The following is a 19,132-nucleotide window of genomic DNA, read 5'->3' on the forward strand; positions in this document are numbered from 1 at the left end:
GATGAAACACGTTTTCAATACCGATTCATAGGGAAGAGGCGTGGGCAGTAGGGGCTCATTAAAAAATGAAACCAAACGGTGTGCTACGTTCCACAGTCTGACATTACAGAAGAGCAGGAATGAAGAAAGTCGGGGAATAAAGCACGACGATTTGAAAAAGAAACCATTGCAAGACCAAAACAAAAGTAAGGATTGGCAGTTTGCGGTTTGTGCGACGACAAATCCATTAAAGGCTCGGCCTGCTCTCACGGTTGCGGTCGTACGGTGCAGGACGCTAGTTGAGCGAGCCTCGACAATTTTCAGCACCGCAGAGGCACGGGATCTTCTCGTCCTCGATGGGAAATTTGTAATCGTACGTGATCTCCTCGTTGACCGCGATGGGTTGCCGAGAGTAGATGACGATCTTCTTGTGAGAATCCACCGTGATGATCTTGGCGTAGCAGTTTGGCTGGTTTGGAGACAGAGATAACATCACGCACTCGTAAGACACGGGCCGAGTAGCGGAGAGATGAATGCGCAAGAATAAAAATAAACAAAATATATTCACGAAGAGAGGAAGAAAGGAGAACATGGAAATGCACAAAAAGAGGTGGCACAAGAAAACGAGGGCCTGGAGGTGAAACAAGAAAACGAGGGCCTGGAGGTGAAACAAGAAAACGAGGGCCTGGAGGTGCAACAAGAAAACGAGGTCCTGTAGGTGCAACAAGAAAACGAGGACCTGTAGTTGCAACAAGAAAACGAGGAGCTGTAGTTGCAACAAGAAAACGAGGACCTGTAGTTGCAACAAGAAAACGAGGACCTGTACTTGCAACAAGAAAACGAGGACCTGTAGGTGCAAAAAGAAAACGAGGACCTGTAGTTGCAACAAGAAAACGAGGACCTGTAGGTGCAACAAGAAAACGAGGACCTGTAGTGGCAACAAGAAAACGAGGGCCTAGAGGTGCAACAAGAAAACGAGGACCTGTAGTTGCAACAAGAAAACGAGGGCCTGTAGGTGCAACAAGAAAACGAGGACCTGTAGTTGCAACAAGAAAACGAGGACCTGTAGTTGCAACAAGAAAACGAGGACCTGTAGTTGCAACAAGAAAACGAGGACCTGTACTTGCAACAAGAAAACGAGGACCTGTAGGTGCAACAAGAAAACGAGGACCTGTAGTTGCAACAAGAAAACGAGGACCTGTAGGTGCAACAAGAAAACGAGGACCTGTAGTGGCAACAAGAAAACGAGGGCCTAGAGGTGCAACAAGAAAACGAGGACCTGTAGTTGCAACAAGAAAACGAGGACCTGTAGGTGCAACAAGAAAACGAGGACCTGTAGGTGCAACAAGAAAACGAGGACCTGTAGTTGCAACAAGAAAACGAGGAGCTGTAGTTGCAACAAGAAAACGAGGACCTGTAGTTGCAACAAGAAAACGAGGACCTGTAGTTGCAACAAGAAAACGAGGACCTGTAGGTGCAACAAGAAAACGAGGACCTGTAGGTGCAACAAGAAAACGAGGACCTGTAGGTGCAACAAGAAAACGAGGACCTGTAGGTGCAACAAGAAAACGAGGACCTGTAGTTGCAACAAGAAAACGAGGACCTGGAGGTGCAACAAGAAAACGAGGGCCTGTAGGTGCAACAAGAAAACGAGGGCCTGTAGGTATAACAAGAAAACGAGGGCCTGGAGGTGCAAAAAGAAAACGAGGACCTGGAGGTATAACAAGAAAACGAGGGCCTGCAGGTATAACAAGAAAACGAGGGCCTGGAGGTGCAACAAGAAAACGAGGGCCTGTAGGTGCAACAAGAAAACGAGGGCCTGGAGGTATAACAAGAAAACGAGAGCCTGGAGGTGCACCAAGAAAACGAAGGCCTGGAGGTGCAACAAGAAAACGAGGACCCTGGAAGTGCAACAAGAAAACGAGGGCCTGCAAGTGCAACAAGAAAACGAGGGCCTGCAGGTGCAACAAGAAAACGAGGGCCTGGAGGTGCAACAAGAAAACGAGGACCCTGGAGGTGCAACAAGAAAACGAGGGCCTGTAGGTGCAACAAGAAAACGAGGTCCTGTAGGTGCAACAAGAAAACGAGGGCCTGTAGGTATAACAAGAAAACGAGGACCTGGAGGTGCAAAAAGAAAACGAGGGCCTGGAGGTATAACAAGAAAACGAGGGCCTGCAGGTATAACAAGAAAACGAGGGCCTGGAGGTGCAACAAGAAAACGAGGGCCTGTAGGTGCAACAAGAAAACGAGGGCCTGCAAGTGCAACAAGAAAACGAGGGCCTGCAAGTGCAACAAGAAAACGAGGGCCTGCAGGTGCAACAAGAAAACGAGGGCCTGGAGGTGCAACAAGAAAACGAGGACCCTGGAGGTGCAACAAGAAAACGAGGGCCTGTAGGTGCAACAAGAAAACGAGGTCCTGTAGGTGCAACAAGAAAACGAGGGCCTGTAGGTATAACAAGAAAACGAGGGCCTGGAGGTGCAAAAAGAAAACGAGGGCCTGGAGGTATAACAAGAAAACGAGGGCCTGCAGGTATAACAAGAAAACGAGGGCCTGGAGGTGCAACAAGAAAACGAGGGCCTGTAGGTGCAACAAGAAAACGAGGGCCTGGAGGTATAACAAGAAAACGAGGGCCTGGAGGTGCACCAAGAAAACGAAGGCCTGGAGGTGCAACAAGAAAACGAAGGCCTGGAGGTGCAACAAGGAAACGAGGCCCTGGAGGTGCAATAAGAAAACGAGGGCCTGGAGGTGCAACAAGAAAACGAGGGCCTGGAGGTGCAACAAGAAAACGAGGGCCTGTAGTTGCAACAAGAAAACGAGGATCTGTAGGTGCAACAAGAAAACGAGGACCTGTAGGTGAAACAACAAAACGAGGGCCTGTAGGTGCAACAAGAAAACGAAGGCCTGGAGGTGCAACAAGAAAACGAGGGCCTAGAGGTGCAACAAGAAAACGAAGGCCTGTAGGTGCAACAAGAAAATGAGGACCTGTAGGTGTAACAAGAAAACGAGGACCTGCAAGTGCAACAAGAAAATGAGGGCCTGCAAGTGCAACAAGAAAACGAGGGCCTGGAGGTGCAACAAGAAAACGAGGGCCTGCAAGTGCAACAAGAAAACGAGGGCCTGCAAGTGCAACAAGAAAACAAGGGCCTGCAAGTGCAACAAGAAAACAAGGGCCTGCAAGTGCAACAAGAAAACGAGGGCCTGCAAGTGCAACAAGAAAACGAGAACCTGCAAGTGCAACAAGAAAACGAGGGCCTGGAGGTGCAACAAGAAAACGAGGGCCTGCTAGTGCAACAAGAAAACGAGGGCCTGCAGGTGCAACAAAAAAACGAGGGCCTGGAGGTGCAACAAGAAAACGAGGGCCTGTAGGTGCAACAAGAAAACGAGGACCTAGAGGTGCAACAAGAAAACGAGGGCCTAGAGGTGCAACAAGAAAACGAGGGCCTAGAGGTGCAACAAGAAAACGAGGACCTAGAGGTGCAACAAGAAAACGAGGACCTGTAGGTGCAACAAGAAAACGAGGGCCTGCAAGTGCAACAAGAAAACGAGGGCCTGCAGGTGCAACAAGAAAACGAGGCCCTGGAGGTGCAACAAGAAAACGAGGACCTGTAGGTGCAACAAGAAAACGAGGACCTGTAGGTGAAACAAGAAAACGAGGACCTGGAGGTGCAACAAGAAAACGAGGGCCTAGAGGTGCAACAAGAAAACGAGGGCCTGTAGGTGCAACAAGAAAACGAGGGCCTAGAGGTGCAACAAGAAAACGAGGGCCTAGAGGTGCAACAAGAAAACGAGGACCTGTAGGTGCAACAAGAAAACGAGGGCCTAGAGGTGCAACAAGAAAACGAGGACCTGTAGGTGAAACAAGAAAACGAGGGCCTGTAGTTGCAACAAGAAAACGAGGGCCTAGAGGTGCAACAAGAAAACGAGGACCTGCAGGTGAAACAAGAAAACGAGGGCCTGGAGGTGCAACAAGAAAACGAGGGCCTAGAGGTGCAACAAGAAAACGAGGGCCTAGAGGTGCAACAAGAAAACGAGGGCCTAGAGGTGCAACAAGAAAACGAGGACCTGGAGGTGCAACAAGAAAACGAGGGCCTAGAGGTGCAACAAGAAAACGAGGGCCTAGAGGTGCAACAAGAAAACGAGGACCTAGAGGTGCAACAAGAAAACGAGGACCTGTAGGTGAAACAAGAAAACGAGGACCTGTAGGTGAAACAAGAAAACGAGGGCCTGTAGGTGCAACAAGAAAACGAGGGCCTGTAGGTGCAACAAGAAAACGAGGGCCTAGAGGTGCAACAAGAAAACGAGGACCTGTAGGTGCAACAAGTGCTCACATTGCAGCTGTGGTTGATGAAGCGCGCCAGGTTGCCGCACTTGGTCGCATCGATAATGTGCTCGTGGTCGACGCGGAACATGTAGCTGCTGCCGATTCCTTCGTGCTCGTAGCGTCGTTCCCTGTAATCGGCGATCACCTGTCGAAGAGAAATGAGCACGGCGGTCTGCGTTTACACAGCTCGTACGAGAGGCCGATCGCAGCGCTTCGAGAATGGCTTCGTGTGTATCGTCGGAGCTCGCAGACACGACAAACCAAGAGAGAATCAAAGGAGTGAAACCGTTCATTACAAAAAACATTAAACCCTGTTTACCTTCTCGTTACCTTGTGATAAAATGGGATACCCTCAGTTTAAAGCTTGTGCGCCAGTTAACCAGCCAAAAGTTCAAAGCTTGTGCGCCAGTTAACCAGCCAAAAGTTCAAAGCTTGTGCGCCAGTTAACCACCCAAAAGTTCAAAGCTTGTGCGCCAGTTAACCACCCAAAAGTTCAACGCTTATGCGCCAGTTAACCACCCAAAAGTTCAAAGCTTTTGCACCAGTTAACCACCCAAAAGTTCAAAGCTTATGCGCCAGTTAACCAGCCAAAAGTTCAAAGCTTGTGCGCCAGTTAACCAGCCAAAAGTTCAAAGCTTGTGCACCAGTTAACCACCCAAAAGTTCAAAGCTTGTGCGCCAGTTAACCACCCAAAAGTTCAAAGCTTGTGCGCCAGTTAACCCCCCAATAGTTCAAAGCTTATGCGCCAGTTAACCCCCCAAAAGTTCAAAGCTTGTGCGCCAGTTAACCACCCAAATGTTCAAAGCTTGTGCGCCAGTTAACCCCCCAATAGTTCAAAGCTTATGCGCCAGTTAACCCTCCAAAAGTTCAAAGCTTGTGCGCCAGTTAACCACCCAAAAGTTCAAAGCTTGTGCGCCAGTTAACCACCCAAAAGTTCAAAGCTTGTGCGCCAGTTAACCAGCCAAAAGTTCAAAGCTTGTGCACCAGTTAACCAGCCAAAAGTTCAAAGCTTGTGCGCCAGTTAACCACCCAAAAGTTCAAAGCTTGTGCGCCAGTTAACCACCCAAAAGTTCAAAGCTTCCGCGCCAGTTAACCACCCAAAAGTTCAAAGCTTGTGCGCCAGTTAACCAGCCAAAAGTTCAAAGCTTGTGCGCCAGTTAACCACCCAAAAGTTCAAAGCTTGTGCGCCAGTTAATGAGCCAAAAGTTCAAAGCTTGTGCGCCAGTTAACCAGCCAAAAGTTCAAAGCTTGTGCGCCAGTTAAACACCCAAAAGTTCAAAGCTTGTGCACCAGTTAACCAGCCAAAAGTTCAATGCTTGTGCGCCAGTTAACCACCCAAACGTTCAAAGCTTGTGCGCCAGTTAACCACCCAAAAGTTCAAAGCTTGTGCGCCAGTTAATGAGCCAAAAGTTCAAAGCTTGTGCGCCAGTTAACCAGCCAAAAGTTCAAAGCTTGTGCGCCAGTTAACCACCCAAAAGTTCAAAGCTTGTGCGCCAGTTAACCACCCAAAAGTTCAAAGCTTGTGCGCCAGTTAATGAGCCAAAAGTTCAAAGCTTGTGTGCCAGTTAACCAGCTAAAAGTTCAAAGCTTGTGCGCCAGTTAACCACCCAAAAGTTCAAAGCTTGTGCACCAGTTAACCAGCCAAAAGTTCAAAGCTTGTGCGCCAGTTAAACACCCAAAAGTTCAAAGCTTGTGCGCCAGTTAACCAGCCAAAAGTTCAAAGCTTGTGCGCCAGTTAACCACCCAAAAGTTCAAAGCTTGTGCGCCAGTTAACCACCCAAAAGTTCAAAGCTTGTGCGCCAGTTAACCACCCAAAAGTTCAAAGCTTGTGCGCCAGTTAACCAGCCAAAAGTTCAAAGCTTGTGCACCAGTTAACCAGCCAAAAGTGCAAAGCTTGTGCGCCAGTTAACCACCCAAAAGTTCAAAGCTTGTGCGCCAGTTAACCACACAAATGTTCAAAGCTTGTGCGACAGTTAACCAGCCAAAAGTTCAAAGCTTGTGCGCCAGTTAAACACCCAAAACTTCAAAGCCTGTGCGCCAGTTAACCACCCAAAAGTTCAAAGCTTGTGCACCAGTTAACCAGCCAAAAGTTCAACGCTTGTGCGCCATCTAACCACCCAAAAGTTCAAAGCTTGTGCACCAGTTAACCAGCTAAAAGTTAAACGCTTGTGCGCCAGTTAACCAGCAAAAAGATCCAAGCTTGTGCGCCAGTTAACCACCCAAAAGTTCAAAGCATGTGCGCCAGTTAACCAGCCAAAAGTTCAAAGCTTGTGTGCCAGTTAACCACCAAAAAGTTAAAAGCTTGTGCACCAGTTAACCACCCAAAAGTTCAAAGCTTGTGCACCAGTTAACCACCCAAATGTTCAAAGCTTGTGCGCCAGTTAACCACCCAAATGTTCAAAGCTTGTGCGACAGTTAACCAGCCAAAAGTTCAAAGCTTGTGCGCCAGTTAAACACCCAAAAGTTCAAAGCTTGTGCGCCAGCTAACCAGCCAAAAGTTAAACGCTTGTGCACCAGTTAACCAGCAAAAAGATCCCAGCTTGTGCGCCAGTTAACCACCCAAAAGTTCAAAGCTTGTGCGCCAGTTAACCAGCTAAAAGTTAAACGCTTGTGCACCAGTTAACCAGCAAAAAGATCCTAGCTTGTGCGCCAGTTAACCACCCAAAAGTTCAAAGCTTATGCGCCAGTTAACCAGCCAAAAGTTCAAAGCTTGTGTGCCAGTTAACCACCAAAAAGTTAAAAGCTTGTGCACCAGTTAACCACCCAAAAGTTCAAAGCTTGTGCACCAGTTAACCAGCCAAAAGTTCAAAGCTTGTGCGCCAGTTAATGAGCCAAAAGTTCAAAGCTTGTGCGCCAGTTAACCACCCAAAAGTTCAAACCTTGTGCGCGTTAGCCACCCAAAAGTTCAAAGCTTGTGCGCCAATTAACCACCCAAAAGTTCAAAGCTTGTGCGCCAGTTAACCACCCAAAAGTTCAAAGCTTGTGCGCCAGTTAACCACCCAAAAGTTCAAAGCTTGTGCGCCAGTTAACCACCCAAAAGTTCAAAGCTTGTGCGCCAGTTAATGAGCCAAAAGTTCAAAGCTTGTGCGCCAGTTAACCAGCCAAAAGTTCAAAGCTTGTGCGCCAGTTAACCACCCAAAAGTTCAAAGCTTGTGCACCAGTTTACCAGCCAAAAGTTCAATGCTTGTGCGCCAGTTAACCACCCAAACGTTCAAAGCTTGTGCGCCAGTTAACCACCCAAAAGTTCAAAGCTTGTGCGCCAGTTAATGAGCCAAAAGTTCAAAGCTTGTGCGCCAGTTAACCAGCCAAAAGTTCAAAGCTTGTGCGCCAGTTAACCACCCAAAAGTTCAAAGCTTGTGCGCCAGTTAATGAGCCAAAAGTTCAAAGCTTGTGCGCCAGTTAACCAGCCAAAATTTCAAAGCTTGTGCGCCAGTTAACCACCCAAAAGTTCAAAGCTTGTGCACCAGTTAACCAGCCAAAAGTTCAAAGCTTGTGCGCCAGTTAACCACCCAAAAGTTCAAAGCTTGTGCGCCAGTTAACCAGCCAAAAGTTCAAAGCTTGTGCGCCAGTTAACCACCCAAAAGTTCAAAGCTTGTGCGCCAGTTAACCACCCAAAAGTTCAAAGCTTGTGCGCCAGTTAACCACCCAAAAGTTCAAAGCTTGTGCGCCAGTTAACCAGCCAAAAGTTCAAAGCTTGTGCACCAGTTAACCAGCCAAAAGTGCAAAGCTTGTGCGCCAGTTAACCACCCAAAAGTTCAAAGCTTGTGCACCAGTTAACCACCCAAATGTTCAAAGCTTGTGCGACAGTTAACCAGCCAAAAGTTCAAAGCTTGTGCGCCAGTTAAACACCCAAAACTTCAAAGCCTGTGCGCCAGTTAACCACCCAAAAGTTCAAAGCTTGTGCACCAGTTAACCAGCCAAAAGTTCAACGCTTGTGCGCCATCTAACCACCCAAAAGTTCAAAGCTTGTGCACCAGTTAACCAGCTAAAAGTTAAACGCTTGTGCACCAGTTAACCAGCAAAAAGATCCTAGCTTGTGCGCCAGTTAACCACCCAAAAGTTCAAAGCATGTGCGCCAGTTAACCAGCCAAAAGTTCAAAGCTTGTGTGCCAGTTAACCACCAAAAAGTTAAAAGCTTGTGCACCAGTTAACCACCCAAAAGTTCAAAGCTTGTGCACCAGTTAACCACCCAAATGTTCAAAGCTTGTGCGCCAGTTAACCACCCAAATGTTCAAAGCTTGTGCGACAGTTAACCAGCCAAAAGTTCAAAGCTTGTGCGCCAGTTAAACACCCAAAAGTTCAAAGCCTGTGCGCCAGTTAACCACCCAAAAGTTCAAAGCTTGTGCGCCAGTTAACCAGCCAAAAGTTCAACGCTTGTGCGCCATCTAACCACCCAAAAGTTCAAAGCTTGTGTGCCAGTTAACCAGCTAAAAGTTAAACGCTTGTGCACCAGTTAACCAGCAAAAAGATCCTAGCTTGTGCGCCAGTTAACCACCCAAAAGTTCAAAGCTTGTGCGCCAGTTAACCAGCCAAAGGTTCAAAGCTTGTGTGCCAGTTAACCACCAAAATGTTAAAAGCTGTGCGCCAGTTAATGAGCCAAAAGTTCAAAGCTTGTGCGCCAGTTAACCACCCAAAAATTCAAACCTTGTGCGCGTTAGCCACCCAAAAGTTCAAAGCTTGTGCGCCAATTAACCACCCAAAAGTTCAAAGCTTGTGCGCCAGTTAACCACCCAAAAGTTCAAAGCTTGTGCGCCAGTTAACCACCCAAAAGTTCAAAGCTTGTGCGCCAGTTAACCACCCAAAAGTTCAAAGCTTGTGCGCCAGTTAACCACCCAGAAGTTAATGTGCATGTAGGAAAATGAAATGAAAAACAAGTAAAGATACTATTGTGGAAATGAGAATTGTGTTTTTTTATTGTTGTAAAAAATATCACCCTCCTTCCTCCAGTTGTTGTGTATAAAGGTCAAAGGGCGTCCCTTAGTTAGGTCATATACAATCACGTTAGCCAATCATAGATTTCCTCCTTGTTGGTAGTTATTTCCTTATTCTGTGTATTAGGTTAAGGCTTTGTCTTCCATTAATTAATACTCCATTGCACCGAATTCAAATAGATAGATTCCCTTTCATTCCCATTCCCAAAGCATCCATTGCCAACTGCACTGGGCGGTTTGCTGCATTCGCCACTGCTGCCCTTTGGCTGGGGCTCGCTCGAATCGCCCCAAAACCTCCATTACGCACGCGGTCAAGTTGGGAAGGAAAGGCGTGTCTCCACCTCGTCATAGAGGAGAGGAGTGAGCCAGCCCCGAACAACCAACCAAGCATGAGGGGTTTGGCTTGAGAGGGCGGAGGAAGAGCGATCGGGGAGGTTCGTAAAGGTTAGAGGGTGGGGCTGATATAAACCGCGGGAGATGCCCCCACCTCAGATGAGTCCAGATGCGCTGGAGATGAGGTACGGAGAGAGTCCTGAGAGCAAGAGTTGAGAGGGAGTCCTGAGAGCAAGAGTTGAGAGAGAGTCCTGAGAGCAAGCAGGAGCAGTACCACGCAGCTTTGACTCCACCAGGCAGCGTTGGCTCCACCAGGCAGCTCCGACCCGTTACCCCGTGGGAACCAGGATCGGTGGCATCGGTGGCCGTCGAGGTCCAGCCCGACGTCCCGTGCGGGGTCAAGCTCCAGCCAGCTCCGTGCCTTCCTCTCCCTCCAGCCATCCACCTCCTGCCATTCCTGTCATCATCCCCCGTGTAAGTGTGCTTGTAGTCTGTCTTTTGTCTTGTCCTGGGGTATTAATTAAGACTGCATCGGTAAGCTAAGGTGCACTGTGTCCGCTTCTTCTTCTTCTTCTGTTTTTACTTTATTATCCTTCCTTCTCCTTGGTTCCTTTCATTGTGTAAATAATAGTAATAAATATAGTAGCATTTCCAACCCTTTTGCCTTCGTCTTCCTCTTCTTCACATCCTTGTCGTTTTGGTGATTTCCCAATTGAATACCGGTGGCACGATTTGGCCAACGTTTAAGGAATCGGGTCTAGTCTTGGTAAACGGCTCACGCCGCAGTTCGCTTCGCTCGGCGCAACATCCATTACGCTGCGGCCGTGAGCGGGGGGTGTTCCTTCGCGAACCGGGAAGCGCTGGTATTTAGGTCATAGGACTTGTGGGCCTAAAACCCTACCCAGCGCCGACCGGGCGTGGCGTCATACCCCCGGGACCACGTCGGTCAGTAACAGACGAGGGGCTTAATCCCCCCTCGATAACGGGAACTGAGGCCGACGTCGGGTTCCGTAACAATACATTGAAAGTACACCACCCCCATGCTAGAGACTGCGTTGGGAGGGAAAGGTGGACAATTATAATTGATTGATTAATTGCATAATTAAAATCAATAAAAGATTATCACAAAATATTTTCTCAATCAATTGGCTAATAGGATAACGAAACCACCAGTGATTCATCCGAAGATGTATCTTTCAGAAATTTAATTTTAAAGGTCATTAATAAAAAATTAAATAATTAATTTATTAATCGATGAATAATTCATCGATTAAATGATTAATCAATAAATCAAAAATATCCTTGATAGCCACATCACTTGGTCACTGTCATGTCCAAATATTAGCTTCCCAGCTCAAAAGGTGCCTGAGATATTGCCCAGATGAGGAAAAAAAAAAAAAAATCATTAATGAAAATAAATAAATAATCATCATAAAAAAATTAAATGGTTAATCAATTGGCTCGAAGAACACATAAACCACCATCATTTCATTCGAATCTGTAACTTAAAAAAATTAATTAATTAAGTCATTCATCGAATAATTAAATAATTAATAGATTAATTAATTAATCAATAAATCAAAAATATCCTTTACAGCCAAATCACTTGGTCATTGTCATGTCCAAATATCAGCTTCCTAACTCAAAAGGTGCCTGAGTTAATGGTCAGAAGAGAAAGGAAATTTGATTAATTAAATAAGTACTTAATTAATCGCTAATAATTAAATAAATCCTCAATTAATTGATTAATCAAAAAACAAAAAATACAGTTTTTGACAAAGGACTTGCTCACTATTGTGCCGAAATTCCAGCTTCCTCGCTCAAAGGATGGCTGAGATATCGCCCGGACAAACAAACAAGAAAACAAACAAGTACACATACATTCAAAGTACACTGCCCCCATGCCAAATAATTAAATATCCTACAGCGCGGTATTGCCAGGGCGCCTCCAGCGCCCGGCAATACCGCAGTGCACCTCATAGAGGCTGCATTGGGAGGGAGAGGTGTACGCTAATTGATTGATTAATTGTATAATTAAAATCAATAAAAGATTTTCACAAAATATTTTCTTAATCAATTGGCTAATAGCATAACTAAACCACAAGTGCTTCATCCAAAGATGTATCTTTTAGGAATTTAATTAAATAAGTCATGAATAAAAAATTAAATAATTAATTGATTAATCAATAATTAATCAATTAATCAATAAATAATTAATCGATTAAATGATAAATCAATAAATCAAAAATATCCTTGATAGCCACATCACTTGGTCACTCAACTCCAAATATGAGCTTCCGAGCTCAAAAGGTGCCTGAGATATTGGCCAAATGAGAAAGAAAATAAATAAATGATTAATAATGAAAATAAATAAATAATAATCATTAAAAAATTAAATTATTAATCAATTCAGTCACAGAACACATAAACCACCACCATTTCATCAGAATCTGTAAATGAAATTTTTTTTTTTATTTTAGTAATTAATCGAATAATTAAATAATTAATCGATTAATTGATTAATTGATTGATCAATAAATCAAAAATATCCTTGATAGCCACATCACTTGGTTACTCATGTCCAAATATTAGCTTCCGAGCTCAAAAGGTGCCTGAGATATTGGCCAAATGAGAAAGAAAATAAATAAATGATTAATAATGAAAATAAATAAATAATAATCATAAAAAAATTGAATTATTAATCAATTCGGTCAGAGAACACATAATCCACCACCATTTCATCAGAATGTGTAACTTAAAAAAAAAAACGTTTAGTCATTAATCGAATAATTAAATAATGAATCGATTAATTGATTAATTGATTCATTAATAAATCAAAAATAGCCTTTGCAGCCAAATCACCTGGTCATTGGCATGTCCAAATATCAGCTTCCTAACTCAAAAGGTGCCTGAGTTAATGGTCAGAAGAGAAAGGAAATTTGATTAATTAAATAAGTACTTAATTAATCGCTAATAATTAAATAACTCCTCAATTAATTGATTAATCAAAAAACAAAAAATATGGTTTTTGACAAAGGACTTGCTCACTGTTGTCCCGAAATTTCACCTTCCTATCTCAAAGGATGGCTGAGATATCGCCCGGACAAACAAACAAACAAACAAACAAACAAACAAACAAGAAAGCAAGAAAACAAACAACCAGAGTGAAAACTGAGTCTTCTCTTTCAGCGTGCGTCACTGCCGAGCCCCCTTCGGTGCCCAGCAATGACGATTTGCAATGCCTGGAGATGGCATAGGAAAGGAGCAGTGTACAACAAACAACGAGAGTGAAAACTGAGTCCTCTCTTTCAGCGTGCGTCACTGCCGAGCCCCCTTCGGTGCCCGGCAATGACGATTTGCAATGCCTGGAGACGGCATAGGAAAGGTGCGGTGTACAACAAGACAGAAAACAAACAAACAGAGTGAAAACTGAGTACTCCCTTTCAGCGTGTGTCACTGCCGAGCCCCCTTCGGTGCCCAGCAATGACGATTTGCAATGCCTGGAGATGGCATAAGAAAGGTGCGCTGTACAAAAGAAAACAAGAAAGAAAACAAACAACCAGAGTGAAAACTGAGTACTCCCTTTCAGCGTGCGTCACTGCCGAGCCCCCTACGGTGCCCAGCAATGACGATTTGCAATGCCTGGAGATGGCATAGGAAAGGTGCGGTGTACAACAAGAAAGCAAGAAAACAAACAGAGTGAAAACTGAGTACTCCCTCTCAGCATGCGTCACTGCCGAGCCCCCTTCGGTGCCCGGCAATGACGATTTGCAATGCCTGGAGATGACATAGGAAAGGTGCGGTGTACAACAAGTACAGAAACGTTCAAAGTACACCGCCCCCATGCCAAATAATTAAATATCCTACAGCGCGGCATTGCCGGGGCACCTCAGGTGCCCGGCAATACCAAAGTGCCGCTCATAGAGGCTGCATTGGGAGGGAGAGGTGTACACTAATTGATTGATTAATTGTAGAATTAAAATCAATAAAAGATTATCACAAAATATTTTCTTAATCAATTGGCTAATAGCATAACTAAACCACTCGTGCTTCATCCGAAGATGTATATTTTAGAAATTTAATTAAATAAGTCATTAATAAAAAATTAAATAATTAATTGATTAATCAACAAATAATTAATCGATTAATCAATAAATCAAAAATAAACCACCACCATTTCATCAGAATCTGTAACTGAATTTTTTTTTTTTTAGTAATTAATCGAATAATTAAATATTTAATCGATTAATTGATTTATAGATTAATTAATAAATCAAAAATATCCGAGATAGCCACATCACTTGGTCACTGTCATGTCCAAATATTAGCTTCCCAGCTCAAAAGGTGCCTGAGATATTGGCCAAATGAGAAAGAAAATAAATAAATGATTAATAATGAAAATAAATAAATAATATAATCATTAAAAAATTAAATTATTAATCAATTCGGTCACAGAACACATAAACCACCACCATTTCATCAGAATCTTTAACTGAAATTTTTTTTTTTTTTTTTAGTAATTAATCGAATAATTAAATAATTAATCGATTAATTGATTAATTGATTAATCAACAAGTACAGATACATTCAAAGTACACTGCCCCCATGCCAAATAATGAAATATCCTACAGCGCGGCATTGCCGGGCCGCCTCCGGCGCCCGGCAATACGCAGTGCAGCTCATTGAGGCTGCTTTGGGAGGGAGAGGTGTACACTAATTGATTGATTAATTGTATAATTAAAATCAATAAAAGATTATCACAAAATATTTTCTTAATCAATTGGCTAATAGCATAACTAAACCACTCGTGCTTCATTCGAAGATGTATCTTTTAGAAATTTAATTAAATAAGTCATTAATAAAAAATTAAGTAATTAATTGATTAATCAATAATTAATCAATTAATCAATAAATAATTAATCGATTAAATGATTAATCAATAAATCAAAAACAAGTACACATACATTCAAAGTACACCGCCCCCATGCCAAATAATTAAATATCCTACAGCGCGGCATTGCCGGGGCGCCTCCGGCGCCCAGCAATACCGCAGTGCAGCTCATCGAGGCTGCATTGGGAGGGAGAGGTGTACACTAATTGATTGATTAATTGTATAATTAAAATCAATGAAAGATTATCACAAAATATTTTCTTAATCAATTGGCTAATACCATAACAAAACCACTCGTGCTTCATCCGAAGATGTATCTTTTAGAAATTTAATCAAAGAAGTCATTAATAAAAAATTAAATAATTAATTGATTAATCAATAAGTAATTCATTGATTAATCAATAAATAATGAATCGATTAAATGATTAATCAATAAATCAAAAATATCCTTGATAGCCACATCACTTGGTCACTGCCATGTCCAAATATTAGCTTCCCAGCTCAAAAGGTGCCTGAGATATTGGCCAAATGAGAAAGAAAATAAATAAATGATTAATAATGAAAATAAATAAATAATAATCATTAAAAAATTAAATTATCAATCAATTCGGTCACAGAACACATAAACCACCACCATTTCATCAGAATCTGTAACTGGGGGAAAAAAAAATTTTTGCGTAATTAATCGAATAATTAAATAATTAATCGATACATTGATTAATTGATTAATCAATAAATCAAAAATATCCTTGATAGCCACATCACCTGGTCACTCATGTCCAAATATTAGCTTCTGAGCTCAAAAGGTGCCTGAGATATTGGCCAAATGAGAAAGAAAATAAATAAATGATTAATAATGAAAAAAAAAAAATAATAATCATTAAAAAATTAAATTATTAATCAATTTGGTCAGAGAACACATAAACCACCACCATTTCATCAGAATCTGTAACTTTAAAAAAAAAAACATTTTTGTCATTAATCAAATAATTAAATAATTAATCGATTAATTGATTAATTGATTAATTAATAAATCAAAAATAGTCTTTGCAGCCAAATCACCTGGTCATTGGCATGTCCAAATATCAGCTTCCTAACTCAAAAGGTGCCTGAGTTAATGGTCAGAAGAGAAATGAAATTTAATTAATTAAATAAGTACTTAATTAATCGCTAATAATTAAATAACTCATCAATTAATTGATTAATCAAAAAACAAAAAATACCGTTTTTGACAAAGGACTTGCTCACTATTGTGCCGAAATTTCAGCTTCCTATCTCAAAGGATGGCTGAGATATCGCCCGGACAAACAAACAAACAAACAAGTACACATACATTCAAAGTACACCGCCCCATGCCAAATAATTAAATATGCTGCAGCGCGGCATTGCCGGGGCGCCTCCGGCGCCCGGCAATACCGCAGTGCAGCTCATTAAGGCTGCATTGGGAGGGAGAGGTGTACACTAATTGATTGATTAATTGTATAATTAAAATCAATAAAAGATTATCACAAAATATTTTCATAATCAATTGGCTAATCGCATAACTAAACCACTAGTGCTTCATCCGAAGATGTATCTTTTAGAAATTTAATTAAATAAGTCATTTATAAAAAATTAAATAATTAATTGATTACTCAATAAATAATTAATCGATTAATCAATAAATAATTAATAGATGAAATGATTAATCAATAAATCAAAAATATCCTTGATAGCCACATCACTTGGTCACTCATGTCCAAATATTAGCTTCCCAGCTCAAAAGGTGCCTGAGATATTGGCCAAATGAGAAAGAAAATAAATAAATGATTAATAATGAAAATAAATAAATAATAATCATAAAAAAATTAAATTATTAATCAATTTGGTCAGAGAACACATAAACTACCACTATTTCATCAGAATCTGTAACTTTAAAAAAAAAAATTTTTTTGTCATTAATCGAATAATTAAATAATTAATCGATTAATTGATTAATTAATAAATCAAAAATATCCTTTGCAGCCAAATCACCTGGTCATTGGCATGTCCAAATATCAGCTTCCTAACTCAAAAGGTGCCTGAGTTAATAATGGTCAGAAGAGAAATGAAATTTAATTAATTAAATAAGTACTTAATTAAACGCTAATAATTAAATAACTCCTCAATTAATTGATTAATCAAAAAACAAAAAATACCGTTTTTGACAAAGGACTTGCTCACTATTGTGCCGAAATTTCAGCTTCCTAGCTCAAAGGATGGCTGAGATATCGTCCGGACAACCAAGGAAACAAGAAAACAAACAAGAAACCAGAGTGAAAACTGAGTACTCTCTTTCAGCGTGCGTCACTGCCAAGCCCCCTTCGGTGCCCGGCAATGACGATTTGCAATGCCTGGAGGTGGCATAGGAAAGGAGCGGTGTACAACAAACAAACAAGAAAGAAAGCAAGAAAGTAGGAAAGCAAGAAAACAAACAACCAGAGTGAAAACTGAGTACTCTCTTTCAGCGTGCGTCACTGCCGAGCCCCCTTCGGTGCCCAGCAATGACGATTTGCAATGCCTGGAGATGGCATAGGAAAGGAGCGGTGTACAACAAACAAGAAAGAAAACAAGTGCAGATACATTCAAAGTACACCGCCCCGTTGCCAAATAATTAAATATCCTACAGAGCGGCATTGCCGGGGCGCCTCTGGCGCCCGGCAATACCGCAGTGCAGCTCATAGAGGCTGCTTTGGGAGGGAGAGGTGTACGCTAATTCTTTGATTAATTGTACAATTAAAATCAATAAAAGATTATCATAAATTATTTTCTTAATCAATTGGCTAATAGCATAACTAAACCACTCGTGCTTCATCCGAAGATGTATCTTTTAGAAATTTAATTAAATAAGTCATTAATAAAAAATTAAATAATTAATTGATTCACCAATAAATGATTAATCAATAAATCAAACATATCCTTGATAGCCACATCACTTGGTCACTCATGTCCAAATATTACCTTCTGAGCTCAAAAGGTGCCTGAGATATTGGCCAAATGAGAAAGAAGATAAATAAATGATTAATAATGAAAATAAATAAATAATAATCATAAAAAAATTAAATTATTAATCAATCTGGTCAGAGAACACATAAACCACCACCATTTCATCAGAATCTGTAACTTAAAAAAAAAAATTTTTTGTCATCAATCAAATAATTAAATAATTAATCGATTAATTGATTAATGGATTAATTAATAAATCAAAAATAGCATTTGCAGCCAAATCACCTTGTCATTGGCATGTCCAAATATCAGCTTCCTAACTCAAAAGGTGCCTGAGTTAATGGTCAGAAGAGAAAGGAAATTTGATTAATTAAATAAGTACTTAATTAATCGCTAATAATTAAATAATTCCTCAATTAATTGATTAATCAAAAAACAAAAAATACCGTTTTTGACAACAGACATGCTCACTATTGTGCCGACATTTCAGCTTCCTAGCTCAAAGGATGGCTGAGATATCGCCCGGACAAACAAACAAGAAAGAAAGAAAGAAAGAAAGCAAGAAAACAAACAAACAACCAGAGTGAAAACTGAGTACTCCCTTTCAGCGTGCGTCACTGCCGAGCCCCCTTTGGTGCCCGGCAATGACGATTTGCAATGCCTGGAGATGGCATAGGAAAGGTGCGGTGTACAACAAACAAACAGAGTGAAAACTGAGTACTCCCTTTCAGCGTGCGTCACTGCCGAGCCCCCTTCGGTGCCCAGCAATGACGATTTGCAATGCCTGGAGATGGCATAGAAAAGGTGCGGTGTACAATAAATCAAAAATATCCTTGATAGCCACATCACCTAGTCACTCATGTCCAAATATTAGCTTCTGAGCTCAAAAGGTGCATGAGATATTGGCCAAATGAGAAAGAAAATAAATTAATGATTAATAATGAAAATAAATAAATAATAATCATAAAAAAATTAAATTATTAATCAATTCGGTCAGATAACATAAACCACCACCATTTCATCAGAATCGAACTTTAAAAAAAAAATTTTTTTTAGTCATCAATCGAATAATTAAATAATTAATCGATTAATTGATTAATTGATTAATTCATAAATCAAAAATAGCCTTTGCAGCCAAATTACCTGGTCATTGGCATGTCCAAATACCAGCTTCCCAACTCAAAAGGTGCCTGAGTTAATGGTCAGAAGAGAAAGGAAATTTGATTAATTAAATAAGTACTTAATTAATCGCTAATAATTAAATAACTCCTCAATTAATTGATTATTCAAAAAACAAAAAAATACCGTTTTTGACAAAGGACTTGCTCACTATTGTGCCGAAATTTCAGCTTCCTCGCTCAAAGGATGGCTGAGATATCGTCAGGACAAACAAACAAGAAAACAAGAAAGACAAGTCCAGATACATTCAAAGTACACCGCACCCATGCCAAATAATTAAATATCCTACAGCGTGGCATTGCCGGGCGCCGGAGTGCAGCTCATAGAGGCTGCATTGGAAGGGAGAGGTGTACACTAATTGATTGATTAATTCTGTAATTAAAATCAATAAAAGATTATCACAAAATATTTTCTTAATCAATTGGCTAATAGCATAACTAAACCACTAGTACTTCATCCGAAGATGTATCTTTTAGAAATTAAATTAAATAAGTCATTAATAAAAAATTAAATAATTAATTGATTAATCAGTA

General features: G+C 41.3%; 1 protein-coding gene across 1 annotated transcript in view; it reads right to left on the minus strand.

Annotated features, from left to right (window-relative positions):
- Positions 1-273: 273 nt before the first annotated feature.
- LOC137429544 (histone-lysine N-methyltransferase SETD1B) overlaps positions 274-19,132 on the minus strand; it is a 237,926-nt gene continuing 219,067 nt past the window's right edge. The window contains exons 19-20 of the mRNA XM_078779562.1: positions 4,309-4,446; positions 274-448 (exon numbers count right to left, since the gene is read on the minus strand). Of these exons, the coding sequence (XP_078635688.1) occupies positions 275-448; positions 4,309-4,446 (312 nt within the window). The 3' untranslated portion in view covers position 274. The remainder of the gene's footprint in view (positions 449-4,308; positions 4,447-19,132) is intronic.

Source organism: Myxine glutinosa, chromosome 6, assembly GCF_964187855.1.
Source record: "Myxine glutinosa chromosome 6, kmMyxGlut1.1, whole genome shotgun sequence".
In the NCBI taxonomy this organism is placed as follows: domain Eukaryota; kingdom Metazoa; phylum Chordata; class Myxini; order Myxiniformes; family Myxinidae; genus Myxine; species Myxine glutinosa.